Genomic DNA, 19,931 nt, shown 5'->3' with positions numbered 1-19,931 from the left:
AAAAACCTCAACAAAGAGCCGGGTGGGTTGATGTTTGCCATCCCTATCTGATCGCCCTCGCGATCCTGAAAGAATTGATTCAAATCTCTTCCGGCCCGCGAATGAAGAAAACGGGGGGAGTGCGTTACCCATGCTCGTTTGGAAAGTTTGCGGGAGCAGCGTTCTGCCGCGGTATTGGTGGGGTGGTGTTGGGGACAATAAGTTGTCAAGTACAGCGCTGCCGCCAGGTTGAGCGCGGCGTGGTGACACACGACCTTGGCGCGCGGGCGGGACTGGGCACCGGCCGAGCGGGTTCGGGCTAGCGCGGGACAGGGAGGAGCCCGCGAGTGGGCGGGCCAGCGGCACTCCGGGCAAACGGTCGGTCGGCCCGAGGGGGCGGGGCCTCGCAGGGCCAACCGGGGGCGGGGCGAGCTCGGCCGCTTTCCGAGTCGGCCTCGGTGCCGAGTGAGCGCGCGCGGAGCCCGCACCGGCGGCGGAGCCGCTATGGGTCCGCCCGGCCCCGGGCACCGCGCCGCTCGAGCACCGGCCTAGAGCCAGGTGGGCGGGACGGAACCAAGGCTGAGGGCCAAGCGGGAGGCAGAGGCGGGAGTTGGGTCCCTAGGGGTCCGAGGGAGGCTGAGCCAGGCGGGCCTGGGCTAGGAGCCGGGAGTCGCGGGCCGACTTAGTCGGCCCCACCGGGCGCTCCCTGCGCGAGGAGTCGGAACAGAATGTCTCTGAGGGGTGAAGAGCGATCTTGTCGTCCTATCCCTATTTCAGGCACTATCGGCCTAGCCTACCCCCCACCCCCACGCCACCATCCCCGCTCGCGAGAGAGAGAGAGCAAAGAAATTCGTCTTTACCCTTCGGCCCCGGGGCATGGCCCTTCGGGCCTCGAGAGGACGGGTGCGGGGGAGGTCTGGGAGTCCTCACCTTCAGTCCCAGGAAAGGGGATGGACCCTTCGCCGCCCTCAGATTTGTTCCCTTTCCCTCACCTCCGGGCCTCACCTCTCCACGCCATGTGACTCGAGGCTCGCATGCACCCATCTCGGGCCTGGGCGCTGGAGTGGAGGCGTTTTGATCGTTGGTACCCAGGCCTGCTGGGGCACCTGCACTGAACTGGATCACAGTACGCTGGTGTGGCGAGGGAGAGGGAATGGCGGTGGGCCGTTATTGTCCATTAACTGATGGGAGACTCTCTCAGTTTCCTTGCTGACTACTCCCAGTGTGACCTTGGGCCGGTCAACTCACCTCTCTGAGCATGTTCCCCACCCCCACGCCCCCAGCAAGGTGAAGCTGAGAATAACTGCTTTAGAAAGTGGTTGTGAGAAACTCATAGTGAGTGAATGGGGTGAGAGTCCCTGTAGTGTCCCCAGGCACCCCTGCCTCCTTTCTTCCCTTTCCTGACTCTGATTTTTGCTCCAGTTGACACTTGCTTTTCAGAACTGAAGCTACAAGATGGCTGACCAGGACCCAGGGGGCATTAGCCCCCTCCAACAAATGGTGGCATCTGGCGCGGGGGCTGTGGTCACCTCCCTCTTCAGTAAGACCTGGGGGAAGTGGGGTGGGAGCAGCTGGGGGCTGGGGCTGACCAGACGTTGACAAGTGACTTGGCTCTGGATGAGGGGTCAGGGAGGGGTCCTGAAGGAGCCTCCAGCCCTGCCCTCCTCCCCTAGTGACCCCCCTGGATGTGGTGAAGGTACGCTTGCAGTCTCAGCGCCCTTCAGTGGCCAGTGGTGAGTGCCTGACCTTGGAGCCAATGGGGGTGCAGGGTTCCCCAGGGATGGGGTGCCTGGGGGCAGGTGGGGGACACTTCTGACTTGAGATACCGTCTTGTGTTTTAGAGCTGATGCCTCCCTCCAGACTCTGGAGCCTCTCCTACGCCAAATGTGAGTGCCCCGTGCCACAGGGAGCCTGTAAGGGTTCACGGGAGGGAGTGTCCCGGTCTCTCAGGGCACATGGGGGCCCCACAGCTGTGGACTGGCACACACTTCTAGATCTTATCAGCCAGCCCTCTGTCCTACACTAAAACGTCCACTCAGGGACCCCAGGGTCCGCTGGCCCTCCAAGGATGGGAGCTCGCCACCTCCCTGTGAGGTCCCAGGGCCCTCTTTCTGACGCCTCCACCCCTTCCCCAGTGCCCTCCTCTCTCCGATCCACAGGGAAGTGCCTCCTGTACTGCAGTGGTGTCCTAGAGCCCCTCTACCTGTGCCCAAATGGTGCCCGCTGTGCCACCTGGTTTCAGGACCCCACTCGCTTCACTGGTACCATGGTGAGGAGCAGCTGTGCCCCTGGATGGGTCTGTAGGCGTTTGGAGGGATACAGATTGGTAGGGCAGCAGACCCAGAAAACAGTGGGTAGCCTAAAGCATGTAGAGATGGTCAGTTCATTTTGGGAAGCGCTCCCCTGAGGGGGCAGGGCCTTCACTAGGTTTGAAAGGTGATTAGGAGTCTCTCCTGTTCCATGCTTAGTCGTGTCTGACTCTTTGCGACCCCATGAATTGCAGCACGCCAGGCCTCCCTGTCCATCACCATCTCCTGGAGTTCACTCAGACTCACGTCGATCGAGTCCATGATACCATCCAGCCATCTCATCCTGGGTCGTCCCCTTCTCCTGCCCCCAATCCCTCCCAGCATCAGAGTCTTTTCCAATGAGTCAACTCTTCACATGAGGTGGCCAAAGTACTGGAGTTTCAGTCTTAGCATCATTCCTTCCAAACACCCAGGGCTGAGTCAAATAGGGAGTTACATGTGTAGAGGCCTAAAGGGCTCCTGGGTAGAAGTGAGGGCATCGGGAGGGCCCAGCCTGGGCCAGCCCTGCCACAGGCCTTGTTCATTTCATCCTTTCTCCTTTTGGGCTCGTGTCTGCATGACCAGGATGCTTTTGTGAAGATTGTGCGACATGAGGGTACCAGGACCCTGTGGAGCGGCCTCCCAGCCACCCTGTGAGCACCCCAGTTCTGTGGCTTACCTCCCCTGATCCCCTCCGACCTCTTACTCCCAACGTTGGCTGGCTGAGTGGGATCAGGGAACCTTGGGAGGTTTGGGAGCTTTGGAGAGTCTTGGCTAACCTATACACACCCCCAGGGTGATGACTGTGCCAGCCACTGCCGCCTACTTCACCGCCTACGACCAACTCAAGGCCTTCCTGTGTGGTCGAGCCCTGACCTCTGACCTCTACGCTCCCATGGTGGCTGGTGCACTGGCTCGCCGTGAGCACAGCCCTGGGCCCGCCATCTCCCTTTGACCACCCCCGTGCAGGAGCCCAGTCCGGACTCCCAACCTCTGCCAGCCTTGGGGTGGGGGGATGTTCAAGGCCCCCAGACTCTGTGAGGGCTGCCACTGGGACCTGTAAGCTGACCCATCCTCCCATTCCCCGCAGTGGGCACCGTGACTGTGATCAGTCCCCTAGAGCTGGTGCGGACAAAGCTGCAGGCTCAGCACCTATCATACCGGGAGCTGGGGACCTGTGTCCGAGCAGCTGTGGCTCAGGGTGGCTGGCGCTCACTCTGGCTGGGCTGGGGTCCCACTGCCCTTCGGGATGTGCCCTTCTCAGGTAGGCACCTGGAGTGCAGGGGTTGAGGTGAGGGGCCCTAGGAGGTCTATAGCTAAGCCCCAGTTTTGCTACTACTAATCTATAAGTCATGCAACTTCTCTGAGCCATGAGTATCCATCTCACGTGTGAAGTGGGCCCCACATTTTCATGAGACGCTTCCTGCCCAGGGCCTGTGAAATCCACTGGCACGTAGCATGTAGGCTTCATAATTGGGAGGGAGTAGTCGTGATATAGGTCTGTGGGAGATGGGAAATCTGGGCCTACCCCACCGCCCTCCCAGTCTCTAATGAGTGCTCCCCCATCCCCCCAAGCTCTGTACTGGTTCAACTATGAGCTGGTGAAGAGCTGGCTGAGTGGGCTCAGGCCAAAGGACCAGACCTCCATGGGCATCAGCTTTGTCGCTGGCGGCATCTCAGGGATGGTGAGTTGATCATGCTGGGAGTGAGGCCATTGATGTGTCCTTGAGGTGACCAAAGGGTTGTTGGAGATGCTCTGGAAAAGAATCTTTGCGTGCCTGTCCAGGGGTACGCTCACTCCATTCCCCTAGGGATGTTCTAGCTAAGGCCAGGAGGCCCTGGCTAGATGCAAGGGACGAGGGTCCTGGGAATGGAGACAAGCCTGTCTGCACCCCGCCAGGTGGCAGCCACCCTGACTCTACCCTTCGACGTGGTGAAGACTCAGCGCCAGGTCGCGCTAGGAGCAGTGGAGGCTGTGAGAGGTGAGGAGCCCTGGCTGGTGTGGGGCAGGGCTGGGGGTGCCCCGCGGGGTCTTATTGGGCCTGGATTTGCAGTGATGCCCCCGCACACGGACTCCACGTGGCTGCTGCTCCGGAGGATCCTGGCGGAGTCAGGCACCAGGGGCCTCTTCGCAGGTGGGCGTCTTTGTGTGTATGTCCACACCCTGGTGAAGTTGGTGCTCCCTGGGACTCAACCCCTGACCCTAGCCTCCCCTCCACTGCAGGCTTCCTCCCGAGGATCATCAAGGCCGCCCCTTCCTGCGCCATCATGATCAGCACTTATGAGTTCGGCAAAAGCTTCTTCCAGAGGCTCAACAGGGAACAGCTTCTGAGCCCTTGAAGAGAGCGAGGGGCAAGGACCCTACCTCTTCCATGGACAGGGTGGGGCAGGAGGAGACTGAGCCAAGTGCCTTTTCCTTCAGCACTGAGGGGAGGGGCCTCATTTCTCTTTCCTCCCCACTCAGCCCCAGGGGTAGGGGAATGCCCCTCTGCACCCACTCGGAGCACCCCACCAACCCCCGACTGCTTCCTGCTGTTCCCCATTCCCCGGCCCTGAGAATCATCACTCTCTCCCCTCAAGTTCAAGACCAAATCTGCTCACTTCTCCCCTCATTTCCCTGTGGGTTTGCTGTAAGTGAGCCTGTCTCTAGGAGCCACAAAACCCTGGGCCTGGCGTAGTCTGCACCCACTCCTGTTAATTTGTTGAGTCTAAAGATGATAAACTTCTTTCCAGTGCTTGTGACTGCAGGAGGTGTCTGGGTTGGGTGGAAAAACAGGGCTTGGTGAGCGATTTGCACAGAAGAGGCCTGGAAGGGACCTTGACATTGGCTTTGGCTGCCCAGGTGGCATCCCTGTAGAGGAGCCCTCCTGTGATGTTATGAGAGCCGGTGGGGGTGAGACCTTTACCCAAGGGCACATTTAACTGATAACCCAGGAAGGAAGGTGACCTCAATGCCAGGCTTTGGCCTAATGGAAGAGTCTGGACCTTTAGGCCAAAGCTGAATTGCTCAAGGTAATGGATGGGAAATGGGGCCCTGCCAGGGCTTGCCTTCTCCATCTCTGCCCCACCCCCCCCACTCCCTGCCCAGGATGTCCAACTTCTTCTCTGCCTGGGGTAGATGAGTTATCCAAGGGGCCCTTAACACATTTTGGTGTTTCCCTGGGCTGACCTACTATTTCAGACACTTCATACCAAAAGCCACCCGCTCCCTGAATAATTCCGACCAGTCTGTTTCCAGGGTTTAGCGGGTCCAGCATCACCTGGTTGTGGGCCCAGCACTAACTCTACCACATTCTGCCAACCTCAGGAGCGGGCCCCCTGTCCCAGCCCCTCCACAGACAAGGCCGCCCTCAGTCCTCTGGTTTTTATTTGCCTGATACCCTCATAGCTGCCCCCCGCCCCGCCCCCAGCCAGGGGGCTGAGAAAGGAGTGACTCTAGGGCATACACAGGGGCAGACGTAAGAGGCATGGGAGGTGGGGCTGCTGAGGCTGGGCCGCCAGCCCGAGGAGGGTGGGGTGATGAGCGAAGGAGAGTCCAGCTGGGAGCTAACCAGGCATGGGGGTCACCAGAAGAAGCAGCTTCCTGAGGGCTCCCCGTGGCCTCGGTGCCCCTGCCTCTCGGCCCCAGCGGCCTCCCTCCGCAGCTCCAGCCTCCGTGGGCAAGAAGCTGAACTGGGCTAGAAGCAAAGGGTGTCTCTAGAGAGACTCCTGGCTGAGTGGGCAGCGTTCTCTGGAGGGTGGCCTGGGTTGGGGAGGCTCTGAGGAAGGGCGGCAGGTGGGGCTGGCGCTGCCCACGCCGCTCCTCAGCTGGGGCTCAGTGCCGGGCTGCCCTCGGGACTGTCGCTCACCAGGCACTCGTTGGATTTGAAGCTCGCCAGGGACTTGCAGCTGGGGATGGAGGCCAGGGAGCCGCAGAGGCCCAGCATGGAGGGCGTGGGGTCCTTCCCTGGGGAGAGAGGGCGGGTGAGGCCGAGCCAACCGGCCTCCGCAAGTGAGTGGTGGGCGGTGCTCGGGTGCAGGCAGTGAAGGGACAGCCCTCGGGTCACCCGCCAGGAGACCCTCATTCTTGGAGCGCTGGCCTTGTGCAGTGAAACCTGGGAAGAGCACCTGGCGCTGTCATGCACAGAGCTGGGGACAGACACTGTATTGTAATCGTCAGTTTATGTCTCTGTCTCCCCCTGAGGGTTCATCGTCTCTTTGTCCGTTTATTAAACACGTGGTGAGCACTTGTTCGGTTCCAAGTGCGGGGGATACAGAGAGCGGACGAGACACGGTCCCTGCCCTCACGGAGCTCACAGTCTGATGGGGAGACAGACACACGGACAATCACAGACACAGTGTGGCGGGGTTCCACGGTCCATAGCCTGCCTCGTCTCAAGGAAGTTCTAGGGTCATCCAGTGCGGTGTGGATTTTAGAAAGAAAAGACAGGCGGTCCAGGCACCAGGGAAACTAGGGTGGGAAAGCCAGGTGAAGCCAAGGAGGGAGGGCAACACAAAATGCATGCGTTGAAGTCCTGGACATTCGCTTGAAGGGAGCCACTAATTTGGTTCTGAGCTTCCTGGCAGCCAAAGAGAAGGGGGAAACAATGGTCAGGCAACTGGTTCATAGAGCGCAGGAAATAAGAGCAAATAAGTTAGGCAAAGAACCCCCGAAGGATCTGTAGGGCCTTTGTGGGGCCTTTGAGGATATAATGGAGCCCTCACCATTTGCCAACACTGGTGACTGTTCTAGTCAGCACCCCCATTTTACAGATACGAAGGGCTCAGCAAGGTGGACTCAATGACCAAGCTCCCACGACCAGAGAAGGCGCAGCTGGGACTTGTGCCAGGGTCTGCCTGACACCCCAAACCAAGCTCTCAGTTGCTGTGCTAAGCTCCCAGGCAGGGTTGAGTGAATGAGGGAAATGGCTAGGGCCTGACTACAAGACCCAAGGCTTGGCCTCAGCCCTTTTGGAGTGGATACTAGGTGCTGGATTGGGGGGCTCACCGATGGGGCCCCAGGGCTCCTCGTCCCGCTTGCCCTCTCCCAGGCGCTGGGAGTCCGAGCTTAGACTCGCTTCAGCAGACAGGGGCTCCGTGCTCATGAAACTGTGTCTGTGGCAAAGCAGAGAGAGAGCCAGTGGGCGGACAGAGGCCCACAGCCCCTAGCGCCCCTCTTCTGTAGGAGAGGAGGGACCAGCGCTGAGCTCAGGCTGAGTCTGGCTGGGGCTTACCTCCGGTAGAGCTTGGGGTTGTTGGCACCCTCGGCCCCACTGAGTGTGCCCAGTGATGGCCATTGGTTGACCAGGCGTGTGGTGAGGTCCTTGGAACCCTGGGCCAGGGGGGCGTGGTCACCAGGGATCAGACCTGTCCTGGGATGGGGAGGGGGGGTCAGGCCTGGCTGGAAGAGGGAGCAGAAGTGGGGAAGAAGGGCTCAGAGAGAGGTGGGGGGAAGGGCTAGGATTGAAACCTGGGTGGCAGAAACATTACAAATGTTGAGAGTCAGTGGGGCAGATCCTGGGAGTCAGTGGAGTGTACTGGGGGGGGTCACAGGGGTGATAGGAATTAGAGCACTTACGTTGAGGTTTAGCGGAATAATGAGATGTCAGAGTTAGGGTGGCGGGCAGGTGGGTGCAGAGCAGTGCAGGGATCATGAAGAGTAATGGGGTGTCAGGGGATCAGGCTGGGAGGCCTCAGGGTGATGAAAACGTTTAAAGAGGAACTGTTAGAAGGATGGGTAAAAGTGAGGTCGGGGGTCACTGTGCCTGATGCTCAGTGGGCCTACGTTGCTGTTCAGACGTGTTGAACAGAGGGAATGATGCAATCATGTTGAAGGGCGTTGAATACTATTAATTAGAGATGCTTGTGAGTAATACTGGAGCTCCTGTAGTGCCGGAATCCCAGCAGTACTGCTGAGTGGCCATTCTAGCTGGTGTCTCGTAGCTAAGGATGAAGTGGGGAGCCGGCTTGGGGCGGGTCTTATGTTGAGAATAAAGCTAGGTCCCCCGGGGAAGGGGATCTCAGGGTGGCGGTATCGGGCTCAGTGGTCTGATGGTCGTGGTTGGCATCAGGAAAGGTGATGTTAGAGTCAGCGGGGGCGATGTGGTCGGGGTGGCGGGGGACAGGGGTCAGGGCCGCGGCGGCGGCACTCACAGCTGCTCCTGCAGCTCCAGGATCACGCCTTCCAGCTCCCGCTTCTCCCGCTGGTTCTGCGCCGCCGCCTCCTCCAGCTGCAGTTGCAGCCGCCGGTTCTCCGCCTCCAGGTCCTTCAGCTGCGACTCGCGCAGACGCACCAGCTCCTCCAGGTAGCCCTGCGGGGCGCCAGCTCAGCCCCGGCGGCGAGAGAAGGGGGTCCCCGCGGCCGCCCGTCCCGCCTTCTGCCGGGCTCGCCCCGTCCACGCCCCGCCCACGCCGCGCGCCGCACACCTTCTGCGCGTAGACAATGCGGAACTTCTGTTCCATCTTGTGCCACTTGCTGTACCAGCTGTCCTCGTCGGTGACGAGCGGCAGGTACGGGTGCTCGGGCGAGTTGTCCTCGCTCGTGCTGCTCTCGGCGCTGTGCCGCTCCTCCTCGTCCGTCAAGTAGTCGTAGCTTGAGGGAGGGAGCAGTTACACAACCAAGGTTACACAGTTACACAGACGAGCCTCTTGGGCCGGGGGCGGGGGGCGGGGAGGGGGGCGGCATGATGCCAGACCGCTCGCCTCCCGCCCGTCATCCCCACCCCTCAGGGCGGTCGTCTGTCCGCACCCACCCACCTCCGCAACAATCGCAACAATTGGGCTGCTTACCTCTGAGTGAACTTTAGGTAGGGCGTGTAGTCGATGACCACGGGGGTCTTCCCATCCAGCACTTCGCCCTTTAGGCAGAAGCTGGGGGCAGAGCAGCCACAGGGTGGGGGGCAGGTATGAGAGGATGGGAGTGTGGACTTTCGCAGAGAAACAACCCCAATCCCACCCACCGTCACGGCGACCAGCCACCGCCACCCAGACCCCACCTGAAGTCTATGGCGCTCAGTCCGATCAGCATCCCAGTGAGGACCGTGGCTTCCTCCCGCATCATGATGGCTCCTGAGTCGTAGAAGCGTCTGTGGGGAGGAGGGAGGTACCGGCAATGTAGTCTTCCCAGGGAGCCCCACACCTCGGGGCTTCTCCTGTTGGCTTATCACAAACCTTGCCTGGAGGAAGGAGGTATCTTTTTTCCTGCTCATCCCTCACTGTGTCTCCCCCTTAGGCTGGGGCCTACTGGGGATAGCACCTGTGTCTCCCATCTATTAAAGTGCGTGTCCCTTGAGATTCGACCTCCATCCCTCTGAACTACCCCTTCTCCACCAAGTACAGAGTCACCCAGATCCTTAAAATCAGGAAACAAGTCCTAAACAGTGCTTGGCATATAGTGAAGTGTTTGTCTCTCAGTCGTGTCCCACTCTTTGCAACCCCATGGACAGGAGCCTACCAGACTCCTCTGTCCATGGGATTCTCCAGACAAGAATACTGGAGTGGGTTGCCATTCCCTTCTCCAGGGGATCTTTGCAACCCAGGAATAGAACCCAGGTTTCCTGCATTGTAGGCAGATTCTCTACCGTCTGAGCTACCAGGGAAGTATTTTGGCATACAGTCGATTTTTTTTTAAATATATGTTAATGTGAATCCTGAAATGTGAGGACACACCAGAGATACACTGCAGCTAAAAACATCAGGTTGGGTGTGACCACGTGAGGGGGGTAGCGAGGCACATGTCCCCACTGTACTCATTTTCCCCTTTGGCACATTTTGCCTGTGACCCTGCCTCCCAGACCCAATGTCTCTGCAGACCCACAGTGTATGGACCGAAACTCTGTCCCCTGGGACTCTGCAGTCCATGGGTAGCAAGTACAGTACTGCTGCTGTTTGCAGAGCAGGTAGAGCTGTGTGCTATAGGTCATGGAACGAGGCCAACAAGTAAATCAATACATAGTTGAGGCTTGTCCAGAGCTGTATGCGTGAGACCAGCACTGGGGTCATGGGGGATAATGAATTTGACTTGGAAGAGATGATGGTAGTGCTAAAAGTGTGTTCTGGGACGGGCTGGCCCAGCTGATGGGTGGATGGTCTGGGAGAGGGAAACTAGCAGTGCATGCTGGTAGTTGTAGTCCAGATACTGAAGGTTGCTGCCACAACTTAAGGATCAAGTGTGTTTAGGCAATGAATGTACACCCTGAGACTTGTGGTCCACACTGATTGAGGGGGTCTGACCTGGTGGTCCGAGTGTCCCGCAGGGCTGTGGTGATGTATTCCGACATGCGTTTCTCCATCAGTGCCACCCGGATCCATGCCCGGCCCTGGAAAGCACGTTCACTTTTACCGGCTGCCCCAGAGGGACCCATGTGTGTGCCCCTGGGTCTGAACCTCCTGTGGCCCTTCTCCCCAGGGCCTGTGGGCTGGGGCGAGGACCAAGAAGCAAGCAGCCCCTCTGTATCCAGAGGAGGGAGCAGCTGCCCTGGCCCTGCCCGCTGCAGGCCCCTCACCTTGGCCCGGGCAGTACTGATGTTTTCCATGTTCTCGATGCTGCTCACACAATTGTTGGGCACTTTGCTGCAGGCCAGGCGGATGTAGTCCCAAAAGCCTCGCTGCCCATCTGAGCTGAACCAGCTCACCGGACCTGCTGGGGCACAGGCTGAGCCAGGGCAGGGAGCGGGCTCAGCAAGACCAGGGAGTTTGGAGAGGGTCCACGTCATGGGGCATCCACATGCATAAATAAAAGCAGCCATGCATGTGCATCACGCCTGCCCCAAACAGACATACCCACACATGCATGTACACAAAGGCTCGCTGCTGGGGCTTGTGGGTACCCCTTGTATTGTGCCCCCCCTTCCCAGCTCTGTGCTTGAGCTTCTGTGCATGACCTAGAATTGGGACCAGGAATGGGGTTCAGACAGCCACAGAGTAGCTCAGAAGGGGGTAGCTGGGAGCAATAGGGGACAGGAACGTGGACCCACCTTTGAAACGGTGGCTGAGGATCTGCTCTAAGATGGCTGCGAAATTCACAAACTCCTCGGATGAGTCATCGATGGGCTCTGTTGTGTACTTCTCCAGCAGGGTTTTCACAGAGAACCTGGGTGAGAGGGAGGGAGAAGGGGCAGTGGGGTGTCAGGTGACAAGACAGGGTAATGGGGGTAAAAGGCAGGATAAGAAGAGATCACCAGGAGCATGGATGTGGTAGGGAGGCAGAGGGAAAGAGGGTGGGGGACTAGTGGGGCTGTAGTGACCAGAGAGGGGCTGTGATGTGAGTGAGCAGGGTGGCAGATGGGAGATTGATTGACAGAGTGGGTGACAGAGAGGTGACAGGCAGAGAAGGGAGGCTTCAGGAACAAGGTATGAGAGGGGATGAAACAACAGGTAGAAGGATGAGGCGCCCAGAGCCGGGGGCCGGCCCAGAGCCTTTTCCTGATCAGCCACCCTTTGGAGTTGCATCCTCTCTGTCAGAGAAGGGTGGGGGTTGGCTAGGAGGTGGGAGCTGCTTTGTGCCCCTGTCCTGAGCTGCCTTCTGCTATTGCTAGAACATTCTCCAGTCCCTTCTGGGGTGGGGCTGGGGTCACCTGTGCCAGAGCATGTGAGTTGCACCAAGCACATGGAGCGTGGGCATGCATGGGTGGCCAGGTGGACCCCCAGCACACAGATGCCCCCCTTCCCCCTTTTCCTTCCTAGCTTGGCCACCCACACACCAGCTGCCCAGAACCAGGCAGTGCAGAGCTGGGCCGGGGGAGGCGCAGGGCGCGGGTCTGACACACACAATGGGTGGGAAGGGGCACTGGCAGCAGATCTCTGGAAGGGGGCTTGAGGGCCCGGACACCTGGCCTCTCAGAGAGGAAGGAAGCCAAGGGAAGCCAATGGGGCTGAGAGACTGGAGCCCAGCAACCCCCACCCTCCCTCCAATCCACCCAGAGCCTGGGCTCCCTCTGCAGTCCCTACGCCTGCATTCTCCACCTGCCATCGCTGCAGCGGGGTGGGGCAGGGATGAGGACCTGGTTCCCAGCATCCCATCATGGGCCCTCTGTGGGTGGTACAGCAGGGGGGATGTATCCAGGGACATGGGGGCTGCTTGGCACCATCCTTCTTTCTCTAAGCTCATCCAGTCCTGTAATGTGCCCAGCGCTATACTCTGTATGTGTCATCTCATCTATCCTGACAGCCTTGGGAGGGAGGTCCTCTTAGTATCACCATCACCCCGATTTTACAGATAACTGAAGGGTCTAAGAGACTGACTGATTTGTTCAAAGTCACACAGCTTGTGAGGCGTCAACAGGTATGTCTGATCCCAATGCCCTTGCTCTTTCTGGGGCCTCCTGGTGGATGTCAGGATCAGTGAGGCCCCAAGCAGCCCCTGCCTCCTCCACACTCTGTCCTCTGCTCTGTGCTCCAGCCCTCGAACACTGGCCGCCAAGGCTCTAGGCCAATGGCACAACTAACCCCACAGACCTCAGTCCCTTCCTTTGAGTTGGTCTGGCCTGAGATAAGAGTCAGGTCAGTTGCTGGGGTTGTACCAAGGGAGGCAGCCTGGATGGACTCAAATCCTGTGTCCTGGTGGTACCTTTGTGGCCTTGGACAAGTCACTTAATCTCTCCAAGGCCCATATTCCCCAGGTGTAAACAAGAACAATAGTACTTGTCTCATCAAATTTTGGTTCAAATTCCGGGAAAAGTCTGGGAGAAGGTGAGTGAGCAAGCCATGGAGCAGGGGTGGTAAGGAACTGGGCCATTAATGGCATGACCAGAAGGAGTCTGTGTTTAGGACATTATCTGGACTTTATTATACATCCCTGCTCCTGTGATGTCTTCTGGTCATTTGGGTCAGACCTCAGTGGGGGCCTGTGGCTGGTTTCAGCATGGCAGCCATCTGCCATCTGTCCTCAGGGGTGCTGTGGTGCTGGTCATCGCCCCCGGGAGCCCCATGGTGTGTTCCCTGCTCAGAGGTGCAGTGGCTGCTGCAGGTTACCATGGAGACAGGGCAACCAGGGCCCAGGGGAGCCCTTGGCCTGCTAAAGGGAACTGTTCCCAGAGCTGGAGGCAAACCACGTGACTGTGATGAGGCGGCAGGGACCAGAGGGATTTCTGAGCCTCTGTCATGCTCGCAATCACCCCTTCCCCGCCAACTCTATCCCTCACATTCCAGCTCTAACCCCACTTCCAGTCCCGCAGAACGTCTGCTTCTGCAGCTGAGGCCCAGAGGCGTTTGTCCCTTCCCTACACTTTCAACAGTCCCAGCTGTCCTGGCAGGCAAGAGAAGGCAGAAGAACCTAGGAGGTCAAGAGAGATGAGAGGGACAGGAAGGATGGCATAGGGACGGGCTGTTTTCATGTGCCAGGTGCAGGACTAGGCTCCAACATGCATCATGTCATTACCATTCCTTGGTGTGGCTGTTACACCTACGATGGAGATGGTGAGACACCCAAGGCTCAGAGTGGTTAGGAGACTTCCGCAAAGTGGTACAGCTAATAACTGAAGAAAAGCCTGAACCTAGGACTGTCTGTGTTTTACACCACACTGGCAGGGCCTGGGAGGTGAGCATGGAGGCAGAGGCCTGCATTTGGGCTGGGCCACTGCCGCACTCATTCCTTCTCTAACGTTCCGGGCATTTTTACAGAGGTCATGTGTGCACAGCACCATGCTAGGCACTGGGGATATAATGGTATGAGACAGACGTAGTAGAGCTGAGTGTGCACCCAGGAACCTGGAAGAGTTGTAGGAGACAGACCCAGGGCATCAGGTGGGCACTGATCCCTGGGGGAAGGAGCAGGACCACGGCTGGTATGCAGGCAGGTGGGTCTGGCAAGGGAAGACAGCTGAGCCCTCAGAGGTGGCGTGGGGCAGAGGGGAGACTGCAGGTGGAGAAGGCAGCTGGCAGGGGGCTCCAAGGGGTAGAGATGAGTACAGGTAGGGGCTGAGGACTGGTCATTCCTGGCTTCAGGGAGGGGAGAGTGAGCCACTGCAGGGCTGGGGAGTGGGTAGGTTCACTTTCTGGGCCCCGAGAAAGCGGGCAAGTCTTCCCAACACTGCGACAACCCCACCCTTGGGAACCAAGGGCTCGGCCCTCCCAATCTCCTCCCCTTGGACCCGGGAGAACACAGCTCCTGCGGTCAGACCCTCACTCCTTCCCACCACAGGAGCAGTGCTGTGCCTTCACTGGATGGATTCCAGGACTTCACCTACATGCCCGGTTGACCCTGCCATGGGCTGCAACTGCCTAGAGATGGAGGAGGGCACCACCCCTGCTCCAGGATTTGAGAATTGGGAAATCTCCCAGAAAAGCCCTACCCCAGAGAGGCCAGGTTGGCAGGGGTGGGAGTGAGGACATGCTTGGAGGGCGTTCATTCCCCTCTCCCATCAGTTCTTCTCTGCCCACCCAGCTCCCGCCCCCAGCAAGGGAGCCAGCCCTCCCCACCCCTCCCCCTCACAGACAATGTCACTTCCTGGTTCTCACAGGAAGCTGCAGTGCCAATTAAACACCCCTCACCCTCCAGGCCCCAGGCTGGGCACAGGCCTGGCCTGGTCTGGCCTAGAAGGGTAGGGACCAAACCTCTAGACCCTCTCCAAGCCTGGGTCTGAGGATAGCGGACGCGGGCTCCTCTTAACCCTGTGCTGCCTCCCTTTTCTTCGTGTCTGCTGTGCATCCTCGCATCCAGCCGGCCCCGTCGCCTCTCCTTGACCACCCCACCCCCGCCCGCCGGCGGTGCCCACCTGCACACGGTGATGAGGTTCCTGCGCTCCACGGCCACATTGCGGGAAGACGCTTTCTTGGAGGACAACCCCAGAGCCATGGTGGTCTGGACAAAGCTCGCTTCCATCCAGATGTGTGGCCACTGCTGCCGCCGCCAGCTGCCCCTCACCCTGCCCGGCGCCCCGGCCCCCCCACCGCCGGATCACCGCTGGGCCCTCTGCCCGCCGGGGCACATCGACCCCTCCACGGCCATCCTCCAGCCGCTGCGCGTGTTGCCCGGCCCCCTGGCTCTCTCCCCCGGCGGCGATTCCGAAGCAAAACAAGGCCGGGGAGGGAACTCTCCGAGGTGCTGAGCCGGGGCCCGTCACCCCCTCCCCTAGCTGCCCGCCCCCCTCGGCCGGTGACGTCAAAGCCCTCGAGCCCCGCCCCCTGGCAGGCCGGGGACCAATCCGCAGAGGGTGCAGGATTTGGAGGGGGAGGGGAAGGGACAGGGGCCTCAAGGAGCGCCGAGAGGGTCCCAGGGAGAGGCAGCGATTGGAAGGAAGAAAGGGGGCTTCTGGCTTGCCCTCCACCCCCAGGCTCAGAGCCCAGGACCCCACGTCTCGCGTCTCTGCGTCCCGACGCCTCTACTCCCTTGTTTCTGACCTCTGATCAGTGGTGTCTATCTCAGATGTCTTCTCATTTCTCCTCACCTTTATCCCGGCCCCCTCCGCCCACCCGTTGTCTATGGCATTCCCAGTGAGGCCAGGCCAGGTCTGCGTCCAGAGACCCTGGAGACCAAGGAGCAGTCGGAAACTGCGTATCTGTCTGCCCCCGGGCTTGGTTCGTCTGCGCCAGCCGGCGGAGTCCACCGCTGTAGGGTGGGGGATGGGAATTCAGAAGGAGCCGTAGAAGCCCTGAGCCTGGAACCCGTCGGGACAAAGAGTGGAGAGTAGACTGGCAGCTAAGGGCCTGGGCTCCGTGGAGGTTCCCAGCAGTAGAGCTGATGCCCATAGTGGTGCCAAGTAACTGCTTCTGAGTCCTACCTCCTCACACCACCCCAGAGGCAGCTGGTTTGAGGATTAACCCCTTGGTTGCTAGAATTGCTGCAGGGTGCCACCAACCCTCTCTTCAAGGCCAGAAAAGCTGGTTGCATCCATTTTCCGTGTTTATTTTTTTAAATTGAAGTATAGTTGATTGACAGTGCTGGTTGCGTCTTTTAGGTGGTTGCATCCTTTAGGGAAGGTGGGGGAAACAGAGGGACAGTCTGGCTTCCATACTACCCGTTGCTCTCTCACATCACTGCTCCCACATGCTCCATCTCTCTGTTCCTCTATTTAGCCTGTTCTCTTTCAACCACTGAAATCCCCAGCTCCCGCAGAAAGGCTTTCTGTGTTGATCACAAGAGCTTCACCCAGTTTCTCCATCTCGCCTCAGAAATGTCCATTGTCCAACTCTGCCCACTCTCTGGGTTGACGCTGCTCGATAGTGGCTGGTCAGTGTCTCCACATTGCTCCAGATGGGCACTCACATCTGAAAATGACCAGCAGGCAGGGACCCTCCATTAGCACAAACAGAGGAGGGAGAGATGAAAGACCTGTAGAAATTCCCAGTCTTGGTCTGACTTCCTGGGGACTGGGGAGAAAGTCCTGACTCCAGCACAGATCTCCTGCTCACTCAACCTCAACCTCAATTCTTGGCTTCTGGGGCCTCAGACTTAGTCTTTTCAGCCCCTCCACTCTGCTTTTTCCCTCTCGCCTCACCTTCGTCTTCCTTCCTCCAGATTCATTGCCAGGGGCAATCATGATGTTTGTTCTTCTGCTTTTCAATTGCAAGATATATTAGATGCGTGAAAGAGCGCCTAAAGCACATATGTGCAGCTTAAAGAATACTTACAAAGCACACAGCTATGTCATAGCCTCAATGATCAAGAAATAGGACATCACCAGCCCCAGAGGACCTCTCATAATGCTTTTGCCAGATCTCATCTTGATCCATCCCTGTGAGAGATAACCACTATCCAGACTTTTGCAATGAGCATTTTCTTGTTTTTCTTTATAGTTTTACCACCTACACATCCATCAGTAAAAAAAAAAAAAATACAGTTCAATGTTGCCAGTGTTTAGGCTTTGAAGAAATGGAGTCATACTGGATGAATTCAGTTGTAATTTGCTTCTTTCAGTATCATATTAGCGAGATTCATTTCCACTAATCCTACTCCAGTGTACATCTCTACCACAATTTATCTGTTTTACCATTGAGGGTCACTGTGTGCACAAGACAGGGCCAAGTCAGAAAAACAGAGACCATATGATTTGAAATAGATGAGATTCGGCCACACTGGAAGACTAAAAAAGCGAAAAGAGAAAGCACAGGCACCATGGAAGTAGTGGAACTCATAACTAGGAAAGCAGCAGGATTGAGAGAACACAAGGGAAGAGGTGGGATCCCACAGGTAGGGCTCAGACTCAGCCAGAGCCGCCAGTGGGCTGCCGCTGGTGCCATCTACAAAAAAGAGCCATCTAGAAAGCTGGTTCTCAAAATACAGAAAAAGCTGAAGGCTGGAGCCAACTTCCAATGACAGAGTGACCCTGAACAAAACCCCTCAAACAGGAAGATGTCCCTTCTCTTCTCCTGCCTTCCATCTCCCTCTAGTGCCTCCTATTAGAACCTAACGGGAAGTCAGTTAGTACTGAAGTCTGGGAAACAAATTTGCCGAGTTTTGCTCTGCCTTACCAGCATCAGTGAAAAGAGAGTCATGAAGAACGAACTTGGAGCAGAAAAGTGTTAGTGTTAGTCATTCAGTCGTGTCCGACTCTTTACAACCCCATGATTTGTAGCCTGCCAGACTCCTCTGTCCATGGAATTCTCTAGGCAAGAATACTGGAATTGCCATTCCCTTCTCCAGGGGATCTTCCCAACCCAGGGATGCAACCCTGGTCTCCCACATTGCAGGCAGATTCTTTACTGTCTGAGCCACCAGGGAAAGCAAGAAGTAAATAACCTGCACAGAAAAAGCAGAGACTTTCTGCTTAGCATGTGCACACATCTTTTCTATACATGTTTGAACAATAACAACTTCATGCCTTTGCCCATTAAGATGCAATTGTCCAAAAAAAAAAAAAAAGATGTAATTGTCATTTGTACAAAGGTCTGTGCTCTAGCGCTCCCCACAAAGCAGAGTTGCAAAGTCTCTGCAGTAACAATATCCATCTCTGGGTGATGGTAACACCTTTCTGAGTTCAGCCACATTTTCTCTTTTGTTGTTGTTTAGTCGCTGTTACATCTGACCCCTTTGAGACCCCATGGACTGTAGCCCACCAGGCTTCGATGTCCACGGTATTTCCCAAGAAAGAATACTGGAGTGGGCTGCCAATTCCTTCTCCAGGGGACTCTTCCTGGCCAGGGATCAAACCCATGTCTCCTGCATTGGCAGGTGGATTCTTTACCACTGAGCCACCAGGGAAACTTATATTTTTCTCGAAAGGGACCTAAAGACTAAATAATAAAGCTCACTACCAACAACAATCCTTTTATAAGAGGATAAAGCAAAGGAAGGAAGGAAAAAATTATATACATACATATATACATATGCACACAGAGTATATAATATAAAACAAGCAAGCAAGAAAATATCCATAGCTTCTACAGTCCTTATTTCTGTAACCGGTTAGAAGTTGATATTTTTAATTTCCTGTTTCATTACTCATTTAATTTTCACTTTGCCCTTAGCCAGCACTTCAGTTGACTGTTGTTTTTCAAACCATGTCAGGTGACCACTTCATTCGTGAAGAATCGAGATTCTCAGAAATGGATTGCTGTCAGTTGAGTGGAACCATTGTTGTATCTAGAGAAAGGATTCCCCCCCTCGGTATAGCAGATGTTATCAGCATCCCTCCCACACTCCCTAAGCACTGGGGACAAACTTCCAGCCCCAGAAAACTGCAACGCTGCCCAAGGGCTCTTATCTCTGGCCACTGAAGCTGCACTACTCAGATGCTAGGCAGGCAGAACATTCTGAGGAATTCTACTCCAATCTTCAACAACCCTCAGGCAATAACTGATGGTGACTGGTGGATAAATGCCCCAGTTCTCTCAGCCATCTGGTGGGATAGTCCTGAGGCTTCATCGTTACTGGTTTCCTGAGTCCCCAGCAGGACTCACTTCCAGCCCACAAGCTTAATTTCCTTGATCGTGCAGCCTTTATCAGCCTTCTTCTCTTTTCTGTGCCACTTTCTCACTTGGAGGTAGTTCCTCATGTGTGTGCATGCTAAGTCACTTCAGTCGTGTCTGACTCTGTGACCCTCTGGACCGTAGCCCACCAGGCTCCTTTGTCCATGGGATTCTCCAGGCAAGAATACTGGAGTGGATTACCATGCCCTCCTCCAGGGCATCTTCCCAACCCAGGGATATTACCTCTCCTGCGTTGGCAGGTGGGTTCTTTACCACTAGCATCAGTTCTCAAATATGGGAATTCCTTGGTAGTCTAGTGGTTAGGACTCTGAACTTCCACTGCAGGGAGCTTGGGTTCTATCCCTCACCCGGGGAACTAAAATTTTTACATGCCTCATGGTGTGGCCAAAACAAAACCAAAAAAAAACTCAAAAAATGTACATGCCTTCAAATCTTCAACTGAGGTTTTATTCCTAGGGGGACCTCCCTCCCCTGCCAAACCCAGTTGGTATCTAAAGTGATCCTAGGAAGCAGATCCCCTGCATGGGATTCTGGAATTGGATCACTCACCATCCAAACAATGATAAGAATTCCGTGGCTAGGGTAAGTAGGGTGCTGCTACCCAGAGCACCAGCACAATTACTAAAACTCTCACCCTGGTGAATATAGGGACGCACCACCTGTGTGCATCTCTAGTAATTGTGATATGGGAGGGAGATGGGAATTAGCAGGATTGTGGCCAGTCAATCACTGATAAATGCCATCAAACTGCTAAAAGGAAAAAACACAACAGACTCACAATGGCTATTAACTCAGGATACAGTGTAAAACCCAGGAGTC

At 56.7% G+C, this 19,931-nt stretch overlaps 2 protein-coding genes across 13 annotated transcripts; one reads left to right on the top strand and one right to left on the bottom strand.

The window, feature by feature from the left end:
- Positions 1-322: 322 nt before the first annotated feature.
- Positions 323-5,002, top strand: SLC25A39 (solute carrier family 25 member 39). 8 transcript variants are annotated; one of them, XM_069543608.1, is made up of 12 exons: positions 323-537; positions 1,420-1,519; positions 1,653-1,712; positions 1,821-1,865; positions 2,115-2,248; positions 2,853-2,920; positions 3,063-3,187; positions 3,358-3,531; positions 3,843-3,952; positions 4,168-4,249; positions 4,322-4,402; positions 4,492-5,002. In XM_069543608.1, exons 2-12 carry the CDS (start codon positions 1,435-1,437, stop codon positions 4,605-4,607), a joined length of 1,080 nt encoding a protein of 359 aa, XP_069399709.1. In that variant the 5' UTR covers positions 323-537; positions 1,420-1,434; the 3' UTR covers positions 4,608-5,002. The 8 variants fall into 8 exon arrangements, with proteins under 8 accessions (XP_069399709.1, XP_069399711.1, XP_069399710.1 ...); XM_069543610.1 differs by having other exon boundaries at positions 344-537; positions 2,139-2,248; XM_069543609.1 differs by having other exon boundaries at positions 378-1,105.
- Positions 5,003-5,617: 615 nt separating this feature from the next.
- RUNDC3A (RUN domain containing 3A) lies at positions 5,618-15,321 on the bottom strand. 5 transcript variants are annotated; one of them, XM_069543596.1, is made up of 11 exons: positions 14,960-15,317; positions 11,222-11,337; positions 10,751-10,899; positions 10,479-10,564; positions 9,242-9,331; positions 9,036-9,116; positions 8,673-8,838; positions 8,400-8,557; positions 7,481-7,618; positions 7,255-7,361; positions 5,618-6,213 (listed from the first exon to the last, which is right to left on the bottom strand). In XM_069543596.1, exons 1-11 carry the CDS (start codon positions 15,064-15,066, stop codon positions 6,071-6,073), a joined length of 1,341 nt encoding a protein of 446 aa, XP_069399697.1. In that variant the 5' UTR covers positions 15,067-15,317; the 3' UTR covers positions 5,618-6,070. The 5 variants fall into 5 exon arrangements, with proteins under 5 accessions (XP_069399697.1, XP_069399699.1, XP_069399703.1 ...); XM_069543598.1 differs by having other exon boundaries at positions 10,751-10,884; XM_069543602.1 differs by lacking the exon at positions 5,618-6,213 and adding an exon at positions 6,414-6,826 and having other exon boundaries at positions 10,751-10,884; positions 14,960-15,321.
- Between the last annotated feature and the right edge of the window lie 4,610 nt (positions 15,322-19,931).

This window comes from Ovis canadensis, chromosome 11, assembly GCF_042477335.2.
Source record: "Ovis canadensis isolate MfBH-ARS-UI-01 breed Bighorn chromosome 11, ARS-UI_OviCan_v2, whole genome shotgun sequence".
NCBI lineage: Eukaryota > Metazoa > Chordata > Mammalia > Artiodactyla > Bovidae > Ovis > Ovis canadensis.
The sequence above is the reverse complement of the archived record's forward strand: the minus strand, read 5'-3'. Positions and strand labels throughout refer to the sequence as shown.

Coding starts and splice junctions, on each gene's coding strand:
- SLC25A39 (XM_069543603.1), top strand. CDS start 1,435: ATGGCTGACCAGGACCCAGGGGGCATTAGCCCCCTCCAACAAATGGTG. Junction 2,249..2,852: donor CTCGCTTCACTGGTACCATG/GTGAGGAGCAGC, acceptor CTGCATGACCAG/GATGCTTTTGTGAAGATTGT. Junction 3,532..3,842: donor TCGGGATGTGCCCTTCTCAG/GTAGGCACCTGG, acceptor CATCCCCCCAAG/CTCTGTACTGGTTCAACTAT.
- RUNDC3A (XM_069543596.1), bottom strand. CDS start 15,066: ATGGAAGCGAGCTTTGTCCAGACCACCATGGCTCTGGGGTTGTCCTCC. Junction 10,900..11,221: donor CCTCAGCCACCGTTTCAAAG/GTGGGTCCACGT, acceptor GCCCTGGCTCAG/CCTGTGCCCCAGCAGGTCCG. Junction 7,362..7,480: donor AACCCCAAGCTCTACCGGAG/GTAAGCCCCAGC, acceptor GCTTTGCCACAG/ACACAGTTTCATGAGCACGG.